The 18,994-nt window shown below is 45.9% G+C and overlaps 1 protein-coding gene across 2 annotated transcripts in view; it reads right to left on the bottom strand.

Moving 5' to 3' along the window:
- Positions 1 to 6,492, bottom strand: part of UBE3C (ubiquitin protein ligase E3C) — a 99,868-nt gene extending 93,376 nt beyond the window's left edge. For both annotated transcript variants that reach the window (XM_066585356.1, XM_066585358.1), the window contains exons 1-2: positions 6,415 to 6,492; positions 2,875 to 2,987 (exon numbers count right to left, since the gene is read on the bottom strand). In XM_066585356.1, coding sequence (XP_066441453.1) covers positions 2,875 to 2,940 — 66 coding nt within the window. In that variant the 5' untranslated portion in view covers positions 2,941 to 2,987; positions 6,415 to 6,492. The remainder of the gene's footprint in view (positions 1 to 2,874; positions 2,988 to 6,414) is intronic.
- Between the last annotated feature and the right edge of the window lie 12,502 nt (positions 6,493 to 18,994).

Below are 18,994 nucleotides of genomic sequence, written 5' to 3'. Positions count from 1 at the left end.
ATCTCTAGGAGGGCGCGCAAAACCTTCTGAAAAAGAATCAAGATGGATTTTCACGTGCCAACTTTGAAGGGACGGGGGACCGGGCGAGTATGGGACACGGCTCCCCGGACGCCACGTCACAAACCATAACTTGAAGGGCGGTGCTTAGGCTGGGTTCACACGGGACGGATTTGCCGCGGAAATTCCGTCCGGAATTTCGCCGCGGCAAATCCGCCTACGGCCGCTAATCCCGGGATTGGCCAGCCATGTGGACGAGATTTCTCAGAAATCTCGTCCACACGGGGTGGCAAATCTGCCGCGGCAAAGCTGGCACTGCGGCGCGGATTAGCCGGCCGCAGCATGCTCATTCTTTTTCTTCCTCCGCTGCGGCCGCGCTCTCCTCTATGGGAGCGACGGCCGCAGCGGAAGAGCGAGCAGCCGGGCCGCTTCAAAACCCGCAGCTAAGTGCGGGTGCGGGTTTTGAAGCAGCGCTTCTCCTAGCGGAAATCCTGCGTTTTTTCGCTGCGGCCAAACCGCGAGATTTCTGCCGGGATTCTGCTGTGTGTGAACCCAGGTTTATAGTTGATGACGGCTTCCCTTTAACACCACAGCTCCAAGCCTTAGGGCGCATTCACACTGGCAGATTTAGTTTCAGTACGCTGCGTATTCACGACCGAAACTCTAAATATTCCCTGCGTATCTGGATCTGGTTGCCTTTTTTTTCTTTCAGGGCGAGTATGCTCTGCAATTTTTATGTGCGCAAAACAAACATTAAAAAAAAACTAAACCAGCTCCCTCTGATTTCACGGGTAAACAAGCGGTGAACACGAATGCATATTCATGCAATCCCAGTGACTTCTGTCTGTAATATGGACTAAAGTAGGACCTGCCATGATACAAGTCTGCATACGCCATTGCAAATCAATGGGGACTCAGCACTCCATATGGTGTGAATGAGCCCTTACATAGAGGTCACACATCAGGGGGCGCGTGAAAACCCCTAGAGAGGCTTCAACTCGCACTTACAAATAAACAATATTAATGGCAATAAAGGAACCCCACTAAATCCTCGGTATAACAAGGCTAAATGTCATCCTGCGGGATCAGGCGAGTGCGAAATACCATCCGGGCCGCCGGCACCTGCTGATCAGTATAAGTGACCGGACCGTAAGACGTCCGCTGCTATATTTGTGCCGCCCTGCCCTACATATGGAACAATGCCTGCTGAGACCTCTGTGAGGAGCAGCAGAAGACGTCTCGGGGGCACAAGGCCAACCGCAGGGTAACATAGCATGTAAGGCCGAATGAAGACAAGGTCCATCTAGTTCAGCCTGATTCAACCTCATTGTTGATCCAGAGGAAGGCAAAAAACCCCGAGAGGGTGGTCTACTCAACCAATGCAAAACTGACAGCTGTATGCACCACAGGAAAGGCGCGCTGAGCTACTATCTCCATGCCACCACTGCCATTACTTCCTTGTGCGCAAACATATGACTAGATCGGTGTTGGGGGCCCAGAACAGTCACTTTATCAGAGACCCCCATCTGGTAGAGCGTTGGACTCCTTTGGCCTTCAATGTGACGTAGATTCCACTAGGTGATGAAATCGTTCTGCAGGAATATCGGCCCCTGCGGACAGGAAGCTTCTTGTACCGGCTGAAGATTAGATGGAGGTGCTGACATGTTCTGATCAGCTGACAGGAAGGGGTCATCGATTCATGCTGCTTGGGCCAAATTCTGACCTCCCATCGGCACGGAGCAACAGGAATCTGGATTCATCTGATCAGACGATGTTTTTCCACTGCTTGGTGATACCACTTTTCTGCTCATTTTTGGAGCCTCAACTTTTTGTTCCTCTTAAGCCCCCTGCAGGCGGAATTCGGCTCCGACAGCAGCGGTGTCCGCATGTACCTTCTCTCCGACGGCATTTTTCTCATACAGCGTTCAGCGGGCATTTTCAATGTCCACTAAAAACACTGCACTAAGCTTCCATTCATTTCAGTGGTGCCTCTCAGGTGAGTGTTTTGGCGCAGCTTTGTTAACGCGCACTAAAACGAATGCCGTAGGTTTTATTTTCAGCGCGTTTTTGACGCCCTGCGCCGCCCACTGAAATGAATGGGGTGCAGCAAAAACGCCATAAAGTGCTGTGTGCATCGTTTATAATGCTGCCTACTATGCCACTCAGAACAGATTAAAAACAACGGTGATGTCATCAGCTTGCACAAAATAGGCAGTAAAAACACAGAAAAATACTCCCAAAAATGCTGTATTTTTACAAACGCTTGTGTGAGAGTGGCCTTAGACACAACGGTGCTGAAACTGGTCGCCCGCTGTTATAGCCAATCCCTGCTAAGGAACAAGAAGTTGTGCGTTCAGACACAGATAGCCGTAGCACCAGAATTGTCTTTCAGCTGCTCTTGACTGCAGTGTCTGCGTTTAGAATGATTCCTGACATCCTCCTCTGACCCCTTTTTATAGATAAGTTGTACGTTTGGACACTTTAGCTCGAGCACCAGTATTGTATTTGGCTGCTCGACTGTGAAGCCTGTTTATGAGAACAATTCCTGACATCCTCCTCTGACCCCTTTCTGTGACAAAGTGTTTCCATCCCTAGGATGCCCTTCACCGGATGTTTTTTTCTCTTGATCCCACCATTCTTCATATACTCTTTACACCGTTACATGAGAAAACCCCACGTGGTTGGCAGTGACATCCCGGCCCCGGCTAGTCTAGCTCCGATGACCCGGCCTCGTTCGAGTCACTCAGATCGCTGGATTTTCCCATCTAATGTGGATTCACACTGAAACTGATCCACAAAAAACTTGTCACGTGATTTTATGCTCTGGGGACCGACGCTTAGCAATTCCTATGTGCAAAAATAATGATCTCCGCTTACCTTTCTGCTCGCTCCTCCCAGCGATACCTTTGGCCTGGTTTTGAAATCTCCCTCAAAGCTGAACATGGCTGCGGTTTATCCCATCTAGGACATATGGCGATCCTGGAGGGTGACTGATGAAAGAGAAAAGATCCAGAATTAAAAGTGAATATTGTGGATTTATGGTCACATGACCACTCCTCACTTTATCAGAAGAAACCTCATTGCGTCCACTACACTATTCCTTCCTCTGTGCATGTATACCAGCCATGCAGAGGCGAAAAGGACACTTTCTCAGCCTCCATAGGGCTAAATTAACCTTATAGAGTTAGACACATCTACCACCAACGCCAAGGAGCTGCGCTAAAGGTAGATGACGAGTGCTGTGAACATAATTTAATCTGTCGCTGATACTAGTCATTTGTAGAAGTCTAATAGTCAATAAATAGTGGATAACCGAGAGAAATGGTCAAAAATCAGCAGCTATTTCTGACGAGAACCAGTCCTTCTTGAGAAGAAACTGATTTGTCAACAAGCAGGCTTGGTGTGTCTTTATTTAATGGGCAAAGCACCTGTGAAACCTGCACTTTCAATCGCATCTCTTTAACTGAACCACCTTTTGTCACTTGGCTCTCAGAGAGATCATTAGCATAGAGGTTCACTAATTTTTTTTTTCTCAAATAGTGCGGATGTTACTCAATTATCATTCAGTGTAAAGGCACGCCCCGACTGAACGATGAACAAGAATTAGTTCACCTTTCGTTTGTCATTCTATTTCTGTAGGCAGAAAACTGAATGACTGATCGGCCCATGTAAACCGGCAAATCGGTCATCATTTGATTTATGTATGACTGACGGTTTATTGTGAATGGAGGGAGCGGGCTGGGGATCGTTCCATCCTGCCCCGCCTCCATTCACTGAGCGATGATCGTTCCTGTGTAAGAGCACAGGAACGATCATCGCTGGGACGACCTATCGGGTATCTGCGCCCAACAGGTCGTCTCGTATAAAAGGGCCCTTTAAGCACTCAACAGTCGTCCTGTGTGAAGGTACACTTAGGCGGGCCATGCACAGACTTCAATTAATGTCTATGCACAGGGCATTTCTTTGTGCCGTTTTTCCTTGCTTTTGATACGTTTTTGGTCCATTTTATTTATTTACTTTTTTAAGTAGCAACTAGAGATGAGCGAGCATGCTCGGGTAGGGAAATTACTCAAGCGAGCAGCGGCATTTTCGAGTAACTGCCTGCTCGTCCGAAAAAAAGATTCGGGGGGCGGTGAGGAGATCCCCCTCCCCGCAATACCCCAAATCTTTTCGGACGAGCAGGCAGTTACTCGAAAATGCCGATGCTTTCTCCAGTAATTTCCTTAACCGAGCATGCTCGCTCATCTGTAGTAGCAACATACTCTGGCTACGGTGTATATTTCAGGCGGTTTCCTATACGATTCTCAACAGGGACAAAAAAAAAAAAGTCTGCAAAAAAACTGCATGATGAAAGTGTGCGACCAAGGAAACGCTACAAAAACGGAAAAAAAGTTTTTGTTTTTTTTAAAAAAAGGTGTTTTTTCAAGTCTAAAAACTTCCACAAAAAAAAGGGCATGAAGGAAGCCTAAAAGCCAGCGTACACACTAGACAAGCTTTCCAAAGCCACCGATTTAGGCTAGACCGGATGACTGGAGGGAAGACGCCACCAGAGCAGTTTGATAGCAGCTTGCTCCACTCTCCCTACCTAACAGCACCTCAAGGCTTGGCCGAAACGGGTCTCGAGGTGGTGGGGGTGGGGGAGTCACAAGAAAGAGCCGCCAGCCGAATGAGCTTGTGGCCGGCAGCTGTAGAAGGTTTATGGGATGAAAATTATTTTTACTTAAGGCCGGTTTCACACGGGCGACAAAACCGTGTGATTTTCTTACGATGTTACAGCGCTACAAATCACATCCCGGCTCTTGTTTGAAGTCTTCTGTCAGTGCTTCCTGGATTGGAGGTTCAAAAAGCCCCGCCTCCAGGAAGCGCTGCCTGTGATTGGTTCATCGAGTGCTGGCTTTGATTGGTTCTCGAACGTTGCAGCTCAGCCAATCAAAGCCATTCATTGATCCATTGAATAGCTGAGATTGGTTCTCGAGCGCTTCGGCTCAGCCAATCAGAGGCAGGCTTCCTGAAGGGGAGGTTTTTCAAACCCCTGACCAGGAAGCCTTGCCTGAAGACAAGTGCTGGGGACCTGCAGAGAAGACATGTGGCGGAGGGAGTAGGCGGCTGTTTTGGGTTTGTTTGTTTTTTGTTCAGCTAGAGCTTATTTTCGGGGTAGGGCTTATTACATTTCAAGCACAATTGATGCGATATCGTGTAAAAGGGGCCTAAATATTTGTATTTCAGGTTGACAATCATCTTTCCGATTGGGTTTGATTTAAAAACTTTGCAACATCTGCTGTCTGCGGCTTCTACATATCACTGTATATAAAAACCGCAGCCTGAGTCCCAGAGGGAGATCCATCAGTGGGGCTGCACTTATCTGCTCTCTCACCTCCAGCTAATTTACGACCACAGCAGAGTGGCGCTTGCTCGCCCCCTACTGTCCACGGAGATTGTTCAGCAACGGGCTATTTCCCCGCTATCCCATAGACGTGAATGGAGGGGCGGTCCTGCATGCGCACCGCAGCTTCATTTACTACAGGAACTCTCCAGTGTTTGGACGCCACCGATCAGAGGGTCCTACCTAAGCTGGGGGTACTGAATTCGCGGATGCCATCTTTGAGATGGGCCATTAATAAAAAAAAACAAAAAAACGGCCAAAACGCCCCTTTAAGGATCGCCCAATTTAAAGGGGCAGTATGGTGAGAAAAATGACACTGAAACGTGCGGTGTGAGGACATTAAAAAGTCGCACTGTCCTCGCAGCTCACGTTCCAACCGCACCTGGTTCTTCGCTGCACTCCATCTCCAGCGACGATGGCCGATCACAGGGTCATGTGACCGTGGCAGCCAATCACCAGCTGTATGGTTACTGAAGATCACTCAGTAATTGGCTACATTGGTCACATGACCCTGTGACAGCTGGAGTCGGAAGAAGAGTACAGCGGTGGGCCGATCAACGTCATAATGGGGGTGGCGGGCGATCGCTGCGTGACTTCTTCCGACTAGGATATCGCCCTGAAGAGTGCAAAAGGTCAACCGCTAAAGCGATACGTAACACTCCAAATATGGCGGCGCGGCGTCCATTATTGCATCAGGAGACGATAAGTGACATCATTTCACACAAAGACAATCAGGGATCATCATCGTCACTGCTAATCAATGGATCAATGGGCTTGTAGAGAAGAACAAAGGCCAGGGCAGCGTGACGTCATCGCTATGACGTCACTAATGCCGGCCACTTCCTACTGGAGGTCATGAGGAGCCTCCGAGGGTTCCCTGTCACATATGACTCAGCAGCAGATACATGGAGCTGCAGGATACGCCGTGTGCTATGATGTCTGACCCCGCATACTGCCGTCCCCCTATGCGCAGCCCATACCCGGCCGGTCCCCGCCGCTGCCCCCTCCCTGCACGGTGACAGGTGACTCGTTACCTGGGAGCTCAAACCGGGTACCACTCAGCAACAAAAACAGCAGCAGCTCCGGACATTTCCCCTGACAACGGAAGTCCCGCCCCTAGCAACCAGGCTCAGCCTGTTCAGCGCATTGATTACTACCGGCAGCATATATTTCTATTCAACACCACCTCTACTCGAGCCAACACAAACAACCAATCACCGTGAATCAGCAAACGCAAATAACCAATCACCGTGAATCAGTTAATACAAACAACCAATCAGGTTGCGAATGGTGTGGAGGTGCTATGGAATTCAGTTATACGCCTACCGGCAAGTATTCTGCCTCTCTGATTGGAGGAGAAGGTCTGTCAATCACAGCTCTCTTCCTGCTGCGCGGTGACGTCACTGAGAAGCCAGACTGTTGTTTGCTTAGCTTTTACTGTTTAAATAAAGCGTTTTGAAGAAGAAAAAAAAGAAAGAAACGCGAAGCAGATTTGCAGGAGTTGGTGAGGTCATTGCTCAGGTGACCACTGTAGTGTCTGTACCACGTGACTGCTCACTGATAACCGTTCTGCCAGTAGTTAGGGCTCTTCTCCAGCATATAGGAAAGGGGTCTGACCAGCTTTGGGGGAGGAAATTCCTACCTGGCGCCCCTGTTTTATGCACAGCAAGACCAGCTATCCTGTGGACAGGGGATAACTTGTGATTATGGTACAAGCCCTTTAACCCCTTTGTGACCAGCCTATTGTTTGTCTTAAAGGGGTTTTCCAGTGAATTACTATTGACCTATTATCAGAATAGGTCATCAACAGTCTGGGGTCCGCCGCTCGTGACCCCGAACCAATCAGCTGAGCGCACGTTGTCAGCGCCACAAATAACACAGAGATCGGAGTGGAAGCCTCTGCGCCAACCTCTTTGTAGTGGCCGGAGCTTGTAACTGCAAGCACGGCTCTCGATTTCAATGATAACAGCGCGATTACTAATTCCAGATTTATATGCATTTTTTTATTTGCTACTACTTTTGCACAATAAAAACAAATTTTTTAAGAAAAACTACTTTTTTTTTTAGTCTCTGAAGCAGACTTGGAACGTGATTGTTCGAGCGGCAGGGCAGTACAATGCATTACTTATGTATTGCAGTCTACTAATCCTGTAATAGTAACCTATTGGCTTGAGCTGGGGCTTAATAGGCAGACATGGAGGCATGTGTCAAGCTTCCATCAACTATGGGAAATCATTGGTACCTTGCAATTGTACTGTGGGGTGCCAGTGGGTGACAGAAGCAGCCCCCTCCCCGTCACCTCCAGTTGCTATTGATTATAGCTTGTAAGGCGTTAAACTGCCAGGATCTGAGGCTTCCCTGCTACTTGTGGTTAGAGCAGGAGCCTGGCTGTCAGTCCTCAGCCAAGTGAACGCCTTAAAAAGATGTATGTGCAGATTTAAAGCCCATTAGTGAGGCCAGTAAAAAAGCGTATTGGCCGTCACTAAGGGGTTAAATCCAACATGCATTTCCTTGGTCAGATTCAAACCAGGACCCCCAGCGCTACAGGTGACACTGCTCACCACCGAAGCCCCATAATGCTACTTTGCCCTCTTAGAAGTTCAGTTGTCTGTTTGTGGCGTGTGATCCTGGGGCCATAAAGTAGTTCCAGGTATTTTATCTTTACTTTTTTTGTGCATTTTAAGTAAATATTGACAAAAGTGTCTTTATTTAACCGGCTGACTTGTGCATTGTTGGACATTATGAAGCTGAAAGGGGGATTGAACCGCTGGCAGCACTGATAACCTGTCCTCAGGGTAGGTCACCAGTAGTTGATTGGCGGGGGTCCGACATTGGGGATGCCTGGCGATCAGCTGATCTCATCCCCCGCGGTGAGTCAGATGTTGAAAGCTCAGTTCACTTTGGGGTCCGCATTAAATCCGCTTGGCAATCCGAATCCTAAAGTGTTCCACTGCTTGTGATCTGCGCCATAGTCAAATTCATGTGTGTGGAAAAAGGGGTGATGTCACTTTTTGACACGGATTCCATGGGTAATCCACTTTGGCAAATCCGCCCAAATTTACTATAATTTTCAGTAAATGTAAGTGCAAATAAGTGGCGGAAATCGGTTATACCGCGGACTTTGAGGCAAAAACTGCACGGAAAAGTTTGTCACGGGTTCCGTCATCTGAATGTAGCCTAAATCTACGCATAAATTGACATGCGACGCCGAATTTAAATCTGCAGTATATCAATTATGGCGCTGGATCTTTGGTGCGGATTCCACCTGCTCTAATAAGGGGGTAAAGTATGCATCGAAATCCAGGTGGAAACCCGCTGCGGACATCGGGGGCGTTCACAGGTAGGCGATTTGCTGCAGATTTCATTGCAAATCTGCAGCTGATTTCACGACTTCAATTGAATTCAAACTGTAAAGGTGAAATCTGCTGCAGATCAATTACATGTGAACGCACCCTAAGGCTCTTTTACACGAGCGTATATTGGCCGCCGTTTTCACGGCTGGCCGATATACGCTATGATCTGAGGAGTAAAAACTCGTGAGCGGGGGCACAAATCTAACGCTTGTGTGCCCGTTCAGACGACATGGGCCCCAGCGCACATACGCTAAGGCCGCCATGCCGTTGCCCCTTCCCTCACCGGCTTACCTCCTCTCTTCTCCCATCTGGCTGTTTGCAATGGGAGGGGGCGGGGCAAGGGTGGAGCTAAGCTCACGCTCCTTGTCCACAGCCATCAATAGGAAGAGGCTGGATGGGGTGGAGCCTAGCTCCACCCCTGTCTCACCCCTCCCATTGCAATCAGCCGGAGGGGAGGAGAGAAGGGGGAGGGAGTTTAGCAGTCACGCTGCTAAACTCCCTCCCACCTCCCTTCTCCGGCTGCTGTCATTGGCTCCCATAGGAGCCCATGCAGCGGCCGATGTATTCCGTCCCAAAAGATAGTTCCAGGACTATCTTTTGTGCCTGACATAAAAGCACCCGGCACTATATTGGCTGGCCCGGCGCTTTTACATAGCTGGAATACAGCCATGTGATCTGATGCATCGGAATCCAATGCATCAGATCATAGCTTATATCGGCCGGCCGTGAAAGTGGCCGGTCAATATACGCTCATGTAAAAGAGCCCTAAGGGCGGCCTTACACGAGCGTAATTTTCTGTGTGCCGCCTACATGTAACAGACATGTTTCTGTGATCTGTAGATCAGGGTTGTGGTAACCTGCGAGTCACACCACTACTCCAATGACTTCAAGGAGAGTATGAGGTCGCTGGGCTACATGGAGATCATTGGTCACATGGCCCAAGTCGCCTTGTAGCTCAAAGCCCCATTTACACGCAGCGATTATCATTTGAACGAATGTCTAAACAAACCCGACTTTTTTTTATAGAAATGTTGAGCATTTAATTTTACAGATCGTTTGAAATTCTCTCCCTTTCCCTCATTAGCTAAAGTAAACACTGTATATGTTGTTTGCTCAGGTGGGCGCGTGTTTATACGAGGAATCGTTGTCTGGCAGGTTTTTAATTAGTGTGAAGAAAATCCATTGTCTTCTGCCGGCATGAATAAACAAGTAGTCATTGTGTTTTGGAAAGGCAAACAATCACCGCTCCCCTCGAGTTGTTCAGTCTTTCAAAGACTAAATGAATGACATTTAAACAAAGTGAAAAGCGACCGAACTAACGACCATTTTTAAGCAGGCTGAAAATCAGCAATAGCGCACAATGGCCGCACGTTAACACGTAACAATTATTGTTTACTTTCACCTGTTTGAATGAATTTTGATCAATAATCATCGCGTGTAAATAGGCCTTTAGACTAAAACGTAGGGCTCCTGCACACTGCAGAGCTGGATTTCGCAAGCAGAATCCTGCAGCGGAATCCGGCTCTGGCAGCATCGGCGTCCGCACGTAACTGCTCTTTCGCCGGAGAATCTGTACTGCGGGTGGACCCAATGGCTCGCCGTCACACATGTGCAATACAGATTTTTTTTTCACATTTTTTTCCCCCACGCAGTCGCTAAGTAACGACGCAGAATCCACAATGTTCATTGCGACGGGGCGCAGATCAAACGGCTTCCATTGACCTCAATGGGAGCCGTCCGGGCGGAATCTGCGCAAAGACGGAGCTTCCTGCGAATTTTTACTCCGATAGCGCAAATCGCAATTTTTGCTCATGTGGAGGAAGCAGTGGATCTCTATAGTAAGTAATAGGCAGTATTTGCTGCGGATTTGCGGTGCAGACGCCAACCGTGGATTCTGCAGCAAATATCTGCCCGGGAACAGAAGCCCTAAGTGTACACAGGTTCTAATTGTACAAACAGTATTAGTCAAATACACCTAGGCCTCATGTCCACGGGGAAAATCAGGCCCGCCGCGGATTCTTCATGCAGAATCCCGCAGCGGGTCCATCCTTTCCCGCGGACATGAGGCCTAAAAAGATTTACTTACCTGTCCAGACGCTGCAGATCTCGCCTCCGTCGCGGCCGGATCTTCCTTCTGCGGCCCGGCGGATGTGCTCGGCACGCCGGCAGCGTGCCGCGCACATGCGCTGTGCACTCTTTTTTTTTCTGAACCCCTGCTCTCCTGTGCTCCCGCGCCGGAGAGCAGGAATTCAGCTGCGGGTGTGCCGCGGATCTGGACGGCTTCCATAGAAGCCTGCGGGAGCCGTTGCAGCGGGAGACCCACACTAAAATGGAGCATGCTGCGGGTGTTTTCCCGCACACGCAATCCGCGCCTCAGGGGAAAATGTCATCCACAGGTATTTAATTACCTGCGGGTGTCCAATGCATCCCTATGGGGCGCGGATCACGCGTACGGGACACCCGCTGCGGATCTGTCCCCGTGGACATGAGGCCTAAGGGTATGTCCACACGGAATAGATTTGCTGCAGAGTGTCCGCAGCAAACACTTCACAGCAGATCCGCAGAGCAAAATCCATGTCAAAAGCCGCACCATTTGACGCAGATTATGATGCAGAATTCACGATTCATTTGAAGAATCTGCGCCACAAATTTTCTGCATCTACTTGAAATGTTGCGGATTTAAATTCCGCCCTGCGTATCAATTTCCTTACAGATTGTCGCTGGATTTTCTCAGCTCCCATACAAGAGCTTGAAAAATGCATCCACGTCGCCGCTACTGTAAATCCTCTGGATTTTCCATGCAGAAAGTCTCCACCGAAAATCCGCATCAAATCCGTCCCGTGTGGACATACCCGAGAAGCTCCAGACCCTGCCACGGTGATACAATGATATTGCTTACACCGCTGTACATCTGTAATTGATTCAATTATTCCCTTTTTTGCTCCCAATTAGACATTATTAAACAAACTCCGATTCCGAACGGCAACTTTTTTTTTTTTTTTGTTTACCGCCAACATTTACAACAATTACTCAAAAGAAACTTCATGACAAAACAATAATTGCTAATTAAGATAAAAGTGGGATCTGGCCAGACACCGCAATAATACTGATTAACCATAGATCAGGGGTTGTCCTCTGTGGGCCCTTCGCTTTATTTCCTCCCTAATTTAATTATTTCTAGTCTGACAGCCCCATGTTCATCGGGTAGATCTTTAACTAGCTGTTATTATGGTGACTGCTCTCCTAATTGTGCTGTTGTCAGGATCAATAATTCACGATGATCTGCTGAAGCTAATGAGTTTGCCCAATTACAGTATATGAGCGTCGCTGGGTTTAAGCGCAGTGTGAAGGGCTGAGCTAATTTAGATGATTGCAGGGCAAAGGTGTGGTAACAATCTATAAGCTAATTCAATATACTCCTTGGATAATGAGAAATATGGAAGACGTGTCACCACTCCGGCAAGCACCACCTACCGGATAAAGGTTAAATATCACTTTCAGATTCATATTAAGCAATTCTTTTTTTTTTTTTTTTGGAAAGGGGCATGTTACACTAAAAGAGCAAAAAGGTACACAAGGGTTCGTTTCATTATTCTATAGGCACCTCCTATCATCTTATCAACAAAGGTTACCATTAAATGGTCAGAGGCAGATGTGCGCCCCCATGGAGGAGGTATGGACTTCAGTTGAAGGTGCATTTACACAGGTGAGTGCTATGATATCACGCCCGTGAACCTGCGATTCCATTGTGATGCGTGTTGCAAGACAAATTGATCATGTAATTAGACCTATTCGAAATAATGGGTTCTACTTCCATGCCAGTTGTATGTGTCTAGCAACACACAAAATGCGAATGGGAAAATCACCCGTGTAAATGCACTTCTAGGCTACAGATGAGCTCAATATCGGGTTGAGAAACGCGCCCCGATATCGCGTTTGCCAACGTGTGTTTTTGACAGCGATGCAAAATGTTTCACGCACCGCGTGAGTTCTGTGAAATTGCGATCCTCATGCGTGTATTTCATGTGCGTCAAAGAATCACAAGTGTTTCCCGTTGACTTAAAGGGGAAACATTACCTCGCACTTGCATGCACATCGCATAGGACAGACCGGCTCTAAAGCTGTGGAGACCTGGGAGAGGTAAGTAGACAATTTTTTAAAACTTATTTTTAGACATGGGCGGCAAGATTAAAAAAAAATAATAATAACTTGGGCAACCCCTTGAATTCTAGACCCAAGATTAGATTGCCAGATTGATGTTAGACACCGAACCAGACCTCTAAATTAATTTCAGACCTCCAACCAGACACTTACATTATTTCAGACCTTAAACATTAACTTTAGACCCAAAACTAGGCCCACATTAATTTCGGACTCCAGAACAGACCCCTAAATTAATTTTAGACCCCAGGCGTTATCCTTAAATTAATTTCCGACCCCAAAATTATTGCAGTTGTCCAGTTGTAAAACATTGGAGGGGTTCTGTCATCCGGAATGCCTTCTGATCAGTTGTTTGCTATGCTGATGTGCTCTTGCACTAAGCTGATTTCTGCAGGAAGCAGAAAGCTCCATTCCCACTGCAGGGGCCAAGTTTGGTATTACAAGTACAGCTCCCATTCACGTCAATGGGAACATCACCTGTAATATCAAGTCTGGCCATGGCAATGAGAACGGAGCTGTCTGCTTCCTTCAGAAATCAGCTCAATGTATGAGCACATCAGCCTAGCAAACAGCTGATTGGCGGTGATTCCCACTGATCCACCATTGATGGAGTATTCTATAGATAGGCCCCCAATAATTTACAGCTCAACAAACCCTTTAATTTTACACTTTAGACCAGATCCCTAAATTAATTTCAGACCCAGACCGGACCCTAAAATTAATTTAGACTCCCGATCTCCTACATTGAATTGAGGACCCCTCAAACAGCCAGACAGCTTGATATGCTTACCTCTCTTCTTCCCCCTCTCTTTCCCTTCAGCTTCAGGAGCCACTTCATATCTGAATGCTGTTTGGAAATGAGGAATGGGAGAAGGTGAATTCTAACGGTTGTTAAATGTTGGATAAGAAAAAAAAAAGGTCTGTTCTTGACGGGCAAGATTACCTCTGTCCCCCCCCATTCTAAATCCACCCTGCTGCTGGAGCCACCGTATCCTACTAGAGATATTTGGTAGGGTTGCCAGTCAACTCTGCATTGGGAGCTGTGAACATCAAGCATAACTTTATCATTGAGGACCATTAATCCTACACATGAATACATCAAGTAGATCCGTACGGAGAAGAAGGACTGAATTGACAGTGTTCTCTTCCATCATTCCCGTGGTCAAGTTCAAAATAGAAATAATTTATTACCTGTGATTTAAAAATTAGCCTCCTGCCAATTAATCAATTACTGCAGAGTAATCAATGTGCGGTGCTAACAATTAGTTGACATTTCACTCCCAATCTGGCAAATGCATTTGATTTCAGGGTTAAGTGTGAGATAAAGTGTCTCTCGGAGAGGAGAAAAGTGCTTCTCATCCGGCTAATGATGAAAGGCTAAATAACATAGAAATAAGAATGATTCTGACCCGATGTCCCAAAGCGAGTCGAGATGATAAAACAATGGCACATTATATAGTACTTCGACGGCTTTAATTATTTTAATGAACTTTTTTTAATATACATTTTGTAATAAGAAAAAAGGTCACAAATAATTAGTCTTGGAAATTTTTCAAAAGTAAGAAAAGAAAGGTGTTAATCTCCCGTTCCATACGTCACGCTTAATGCCTGTTTGTCTTGTTATGGACAGAAAAAGCTTTATTGGTCGTCATGGAAAGAAACTAGTTATTAGTGGGATCTCTGCCTCGTCATAATGGGTTCCTCAACATGTATTGTAGGTTCTTAGAAAGTCATCAGAAGCAAAATGTCATGGAAGGCACACCCTTCACCCTACCCCACCCGTCGGTCTTAGCTGTTGGAGCCCAGTGTCCTCTCAATGCATCAGACACCACAGGGTCATCTAGTCCAGGTATCTTCTGAGTTACAAAGGCTCCTACCCCACTCAAGGGTACCTAAGCAATAGGTTCTCTTGGTTCTGTGAATGTGAAATTAGTTTTTCATTGACTCCTGATTTTGACCCGTGGCTGTTCACCCAGGTTTCCTGACTTCTCCTAGCAGGAACTAAGCTTGTACTTTGACTACAATTTGCCTTATTGTTGCCTGCCCTGATCCTCTGCCTGTCTTTCCATTTTGCATGGACTCCACCTGTCCTGACCTCCTCCTGTTACATTGACTACATCTCTGCCTGTCCCTCTGGTATGGCACTACAGTTGCTCTGATCTACCCATGTCAGCTTCTACTGCAGTGATACAACTCTTGATGTAACAGCCTAGAGACCCCTGCAGCTAAGACCAGAACTTTCAGAAAGGGGTTAAAGGATGAAAACCAGTGGACCCTGGTTACATCCCTCAGGAGTAGCCCAAAATCAAAATGGTCAGTGGCAGAGAGGGTCTACACCTGCTGCTTGACTCAAAATCTGTTTTTACTTTTATTAGGTTTTCCTGTTTTATTAGTGGATTATGTTGGATGACACAACAATACCTTATCATGATGTCTATCTAAAATCACGTCTTCCAAAGAAGTTATCCTCTACAAAAAATAGCCAGTACATTATACATATGAAATTATCAAACTAAAAATCTGTCACAGAAAATGTGGTCTATGTAAAAGAGGTCTTTTGGAGAAGATTTATTGAGGGTGGTTTTCCAGTTTCCAACCAGTTTACCATTGTTGACTAAGGGCTTCCACCAATTAAATAGTCAGTTCTCAAAGTTTATGTGTTGGAAGTGGACAAAGGGGAAGATCAGTCCAAGCTGGTTAGCCTTCACTCTCCATGAGCCTTGGGTTCCACCTGATTTGGCCCTTGTCAAAGCCACTCAGATACTGATTATATTTGGATGACTTTGACAGGGACCAAATCATAGGGAGTGAAGATTGGCCCGCCTGGTCTGATCCCATAAAATAGTTGTTATTGCACATATTGCTGCAAAAGTTCCTGCTGACTATAACAGAAAGTTGTCTTATCACACAGGGCATTGTAGTTTGTTGTGTATGGGACTATGTAGTCAAAGACTGGTCAGAGAGCCTATGCTGACCCTTGTCCACCACCAAAAATGCTTACCATGAACAGCAGTACTGGACCATGGGGCAATGGAAGAAGTTGGTCTGTTCTGATGAATCACATTTTCGTTTCCATCATGTGGACGGTTGGGTGTGAGTGCATTAGTTACCCGTGGAAAAGATGGCAACTATGGTAGGGAGATAAACCAGTGGAGTCAGGATGATGCTCTGGGCAGTGTTTGCTGGCGAATGTTGGCACTGAATGTAAATGTGATATGTACCACCTACCCAACATTGTACAGACAAGAACCCTCATCATGGCAATGGTGGTGCCCTTTTTCAGCAGACCATGCTGCAAATATTGTTCAGGAATGGATGAGGAACATCACAAGGAGATCATGACTTGTCCTCCGAATTCCCAGATCTCAATCCGATCGAGGAAAATAAGTCCGATCCACGGAGGCCGCAACTTAAGGATCCGCTGCTAAGGACACCACAGGACACCTTGAGAAGCTCAAACAAATGTTTCAGATTTTCATTACTACACAGTCCCAATGTTCCACTGCGGAGGGGCAGATATAAATATAATGATGCGTCTGCAGGATCGGTACTCATTAAATGGCTTCTATTTCCTAGCACATCAACAATAACAGCCATATTAAAACAATATTCGTATTTCCAATCAGAGACGAAGAAAGATCATGTTTGTTTCTGCGATCTCATAAATAACGCCGGTGACTCTGTCAACAGATTAGCTGCAAATTAACAGATCTGGGAGAAAGTACATTAAAACTTCCATTAATTTTTACACTGAGCTAATGACATTTTTGTTTAAATAATTTCCTAGTGTTCAGCCAAGAGTCATAATTGGTTTGGACAGATTAGGGCACCGGCGGGTGACGACGGGCTGCAGCGCAAATACAAATACAAATCATTCTGTATTTATGACTCTGTGGGGATAAGAGGGAGAGTTCACCTCACTTACCAATTTATACGCAAATCTTGCTGAAATCCTTCCAAGAGCTGAAACCTTTAGTTTATAAATTCATTTAGCATAACTTTTGGACTATGAGTTGTATATCACCGTTGTACGTGTGTGTAAATAATGGCCGGACCGGGTAGAGTCTTAGTAATGTCTAAGTGGATCATCTACATTTTTCAATGCAGAGGTGTTCGCATCACGTGTTTAAAAAGTATACAAACAATGTTATTTTAGGCAGACGTGTACATTTTTTTTAATGTTTTTTTTTTACGTTTTAATCGCGCCATGCAAGATTGAATAAAAATGCAGAATTAGGAAACCAGTGGTTTCCTTCCCATTTGCTATATTTTCCCTCGTGCAATGTTGCGAGAAATAAGAAATTGTGGCATACCCTATCTTTCTGCGTTTTTGCATTTTTTTAAATGTCTGCGGCGTTTCCCTATGGAGCTTCCTTTTTATCGCATCGTAAAGCACGAATTTGCAATTTTCGTGCAATGCGATTAATAGAGATGAGCGAGCGTACTCGGTTCGGGTGTTTTTGAACTCGAGCACCGCTTTTTCTGAGTAACTGACTACTTGGACAAAAAGATTCAGGGGGCGCCGGGGGGCAGCGTGGTGGAGCGGGGGGTAGCAGTGGGGAACAGGGGGGGAGCTCTCTCTCTCTCTCCCCCCCCCCTACTCCCCTGTGTAACACCCCGCTCACCCCCGGCGCCCCCCGAATCTTTTCGCCCGAGTAGTCAGTTACTCGGAAAAAGCGGTGCTCGAGTTCAAAAACACCCGAACCGAGTAGGTTCGCTCATCTCTAGTTATTAATGGAGATGAGCGAGCATCGCTCTTCTAAAGCAACTGCTTACTGATCTGAGAGTGCTCGGGGGGGGGGGGGGGGGCGCTGCCCACCAAGCCTGCTCGGACCAAAAAAATAGCACATAAGCGACTGAAATTTCCTGCTGTTGAAAAATATAGGTCTTGCTCTATCTTTGACCTAAAAACCACTGATACATCCATATACTTCTATGGGAGCTGCCAAAAGGGGGAAGGGAGTTTAACTGCATGCAATGGTGGGAAAAGATGACAGGTGCCTCTATTAGGAGGAGTTCTGCTGACTGAGGCAAATCCGATCAGCAACGCTTTTTTGTTGGCAAAATGTCGCACCCGGTTGTGTGATTGGACGAGAAAACACTAATTAAGCTCGGGACTCCATCGCGGGGAAACGGCCATTCATGTGATTTTCGGCAGAGATGGTGGCAATTTTTTTGCGTGGCTAACAGGTGTGATAAAAACTTAAGGCTTAAGGCTGCGTTTACACAGGGTGTAAGTGATGCACAGAAAATCTACAGCATTTACAGTACATGCTGTGTGGATGAGATTTTCACAAATCTCATCTACATGGGGGGGAAAATATATGCGAGTTCAACAGCTTAATAGGCATTCTGGCAGGGCTTAATAGGGTGACATTAAAGTACCATATACTACAATATAAGATTACTGCATCATATTGTACAAGCAATCAAACAATCGCAAGTTCAAATTCCCTAGTGGAACCAAAAATAATAAAAATAAGTTTAACAAAGTTTTTTTCTAAGTCTTTGAAAAATATATATTGAAAGTTCGACCCCCCCCCCCTTCTATTCCCAGTATAAGCATAGAAAAATTAAACAAATCTATTTTTTTGTTACATAATTGGTGTGCTTTCATCCATATAAGTCCGATCCATTATTTCAGTGTATTAAAATATAGTAAAAAGTATAAATCCAATCTATTAAAATATCGTATTATTAATCCTGCTTATTGAACTGAAAAGAAATACACAATACCAGAATTGCAGTTTTTTGGTCACCCGGACTGCAAGAAAATATTGAATAAAAGAGTGATTAAAAATTTGCATTCAAAAATTTTTAGTAGTACAACATAAAAAGAAAAAAAACTGATTATATATATATATATATATATATATATATATATATATTTGCATGGCTTTAAGGCAGGTTTACACAGGCCGATGATCGCTCAAGGAGTTTGAGTAACAACTTTGAGCCGTCATTTTGCATAAACTATTAAGTAGCTACTCAGCTACTTAAATACCAATTATGTATGCAAATGGAGCCTTCCCTGAACGCAGTTAATAGCCCAAAGCTATTACCTGTGCTCAGATCCTTTGTTCTCCATGGGAAACAATGC

The sequence above is a fragment of the Eleutherodactylus coqui genome, chromosome 12 (genome assembly GCF_035609145.1).
Source record: "Eleutherodactylus coqui strain aEleCoq1 chromosome 12, aEleCoq1.hap1, whole genome shotgun sequence".
NCBI lineage: Eukaryota > Metazoa > Chordata > Amphibia > Anura > Eleutherodactylidae > Eleutherodactylus > Eleutherodactylus coqui.
This window is presented reverse-complemented; position numbering and strand designations above follow the sequence as displayed.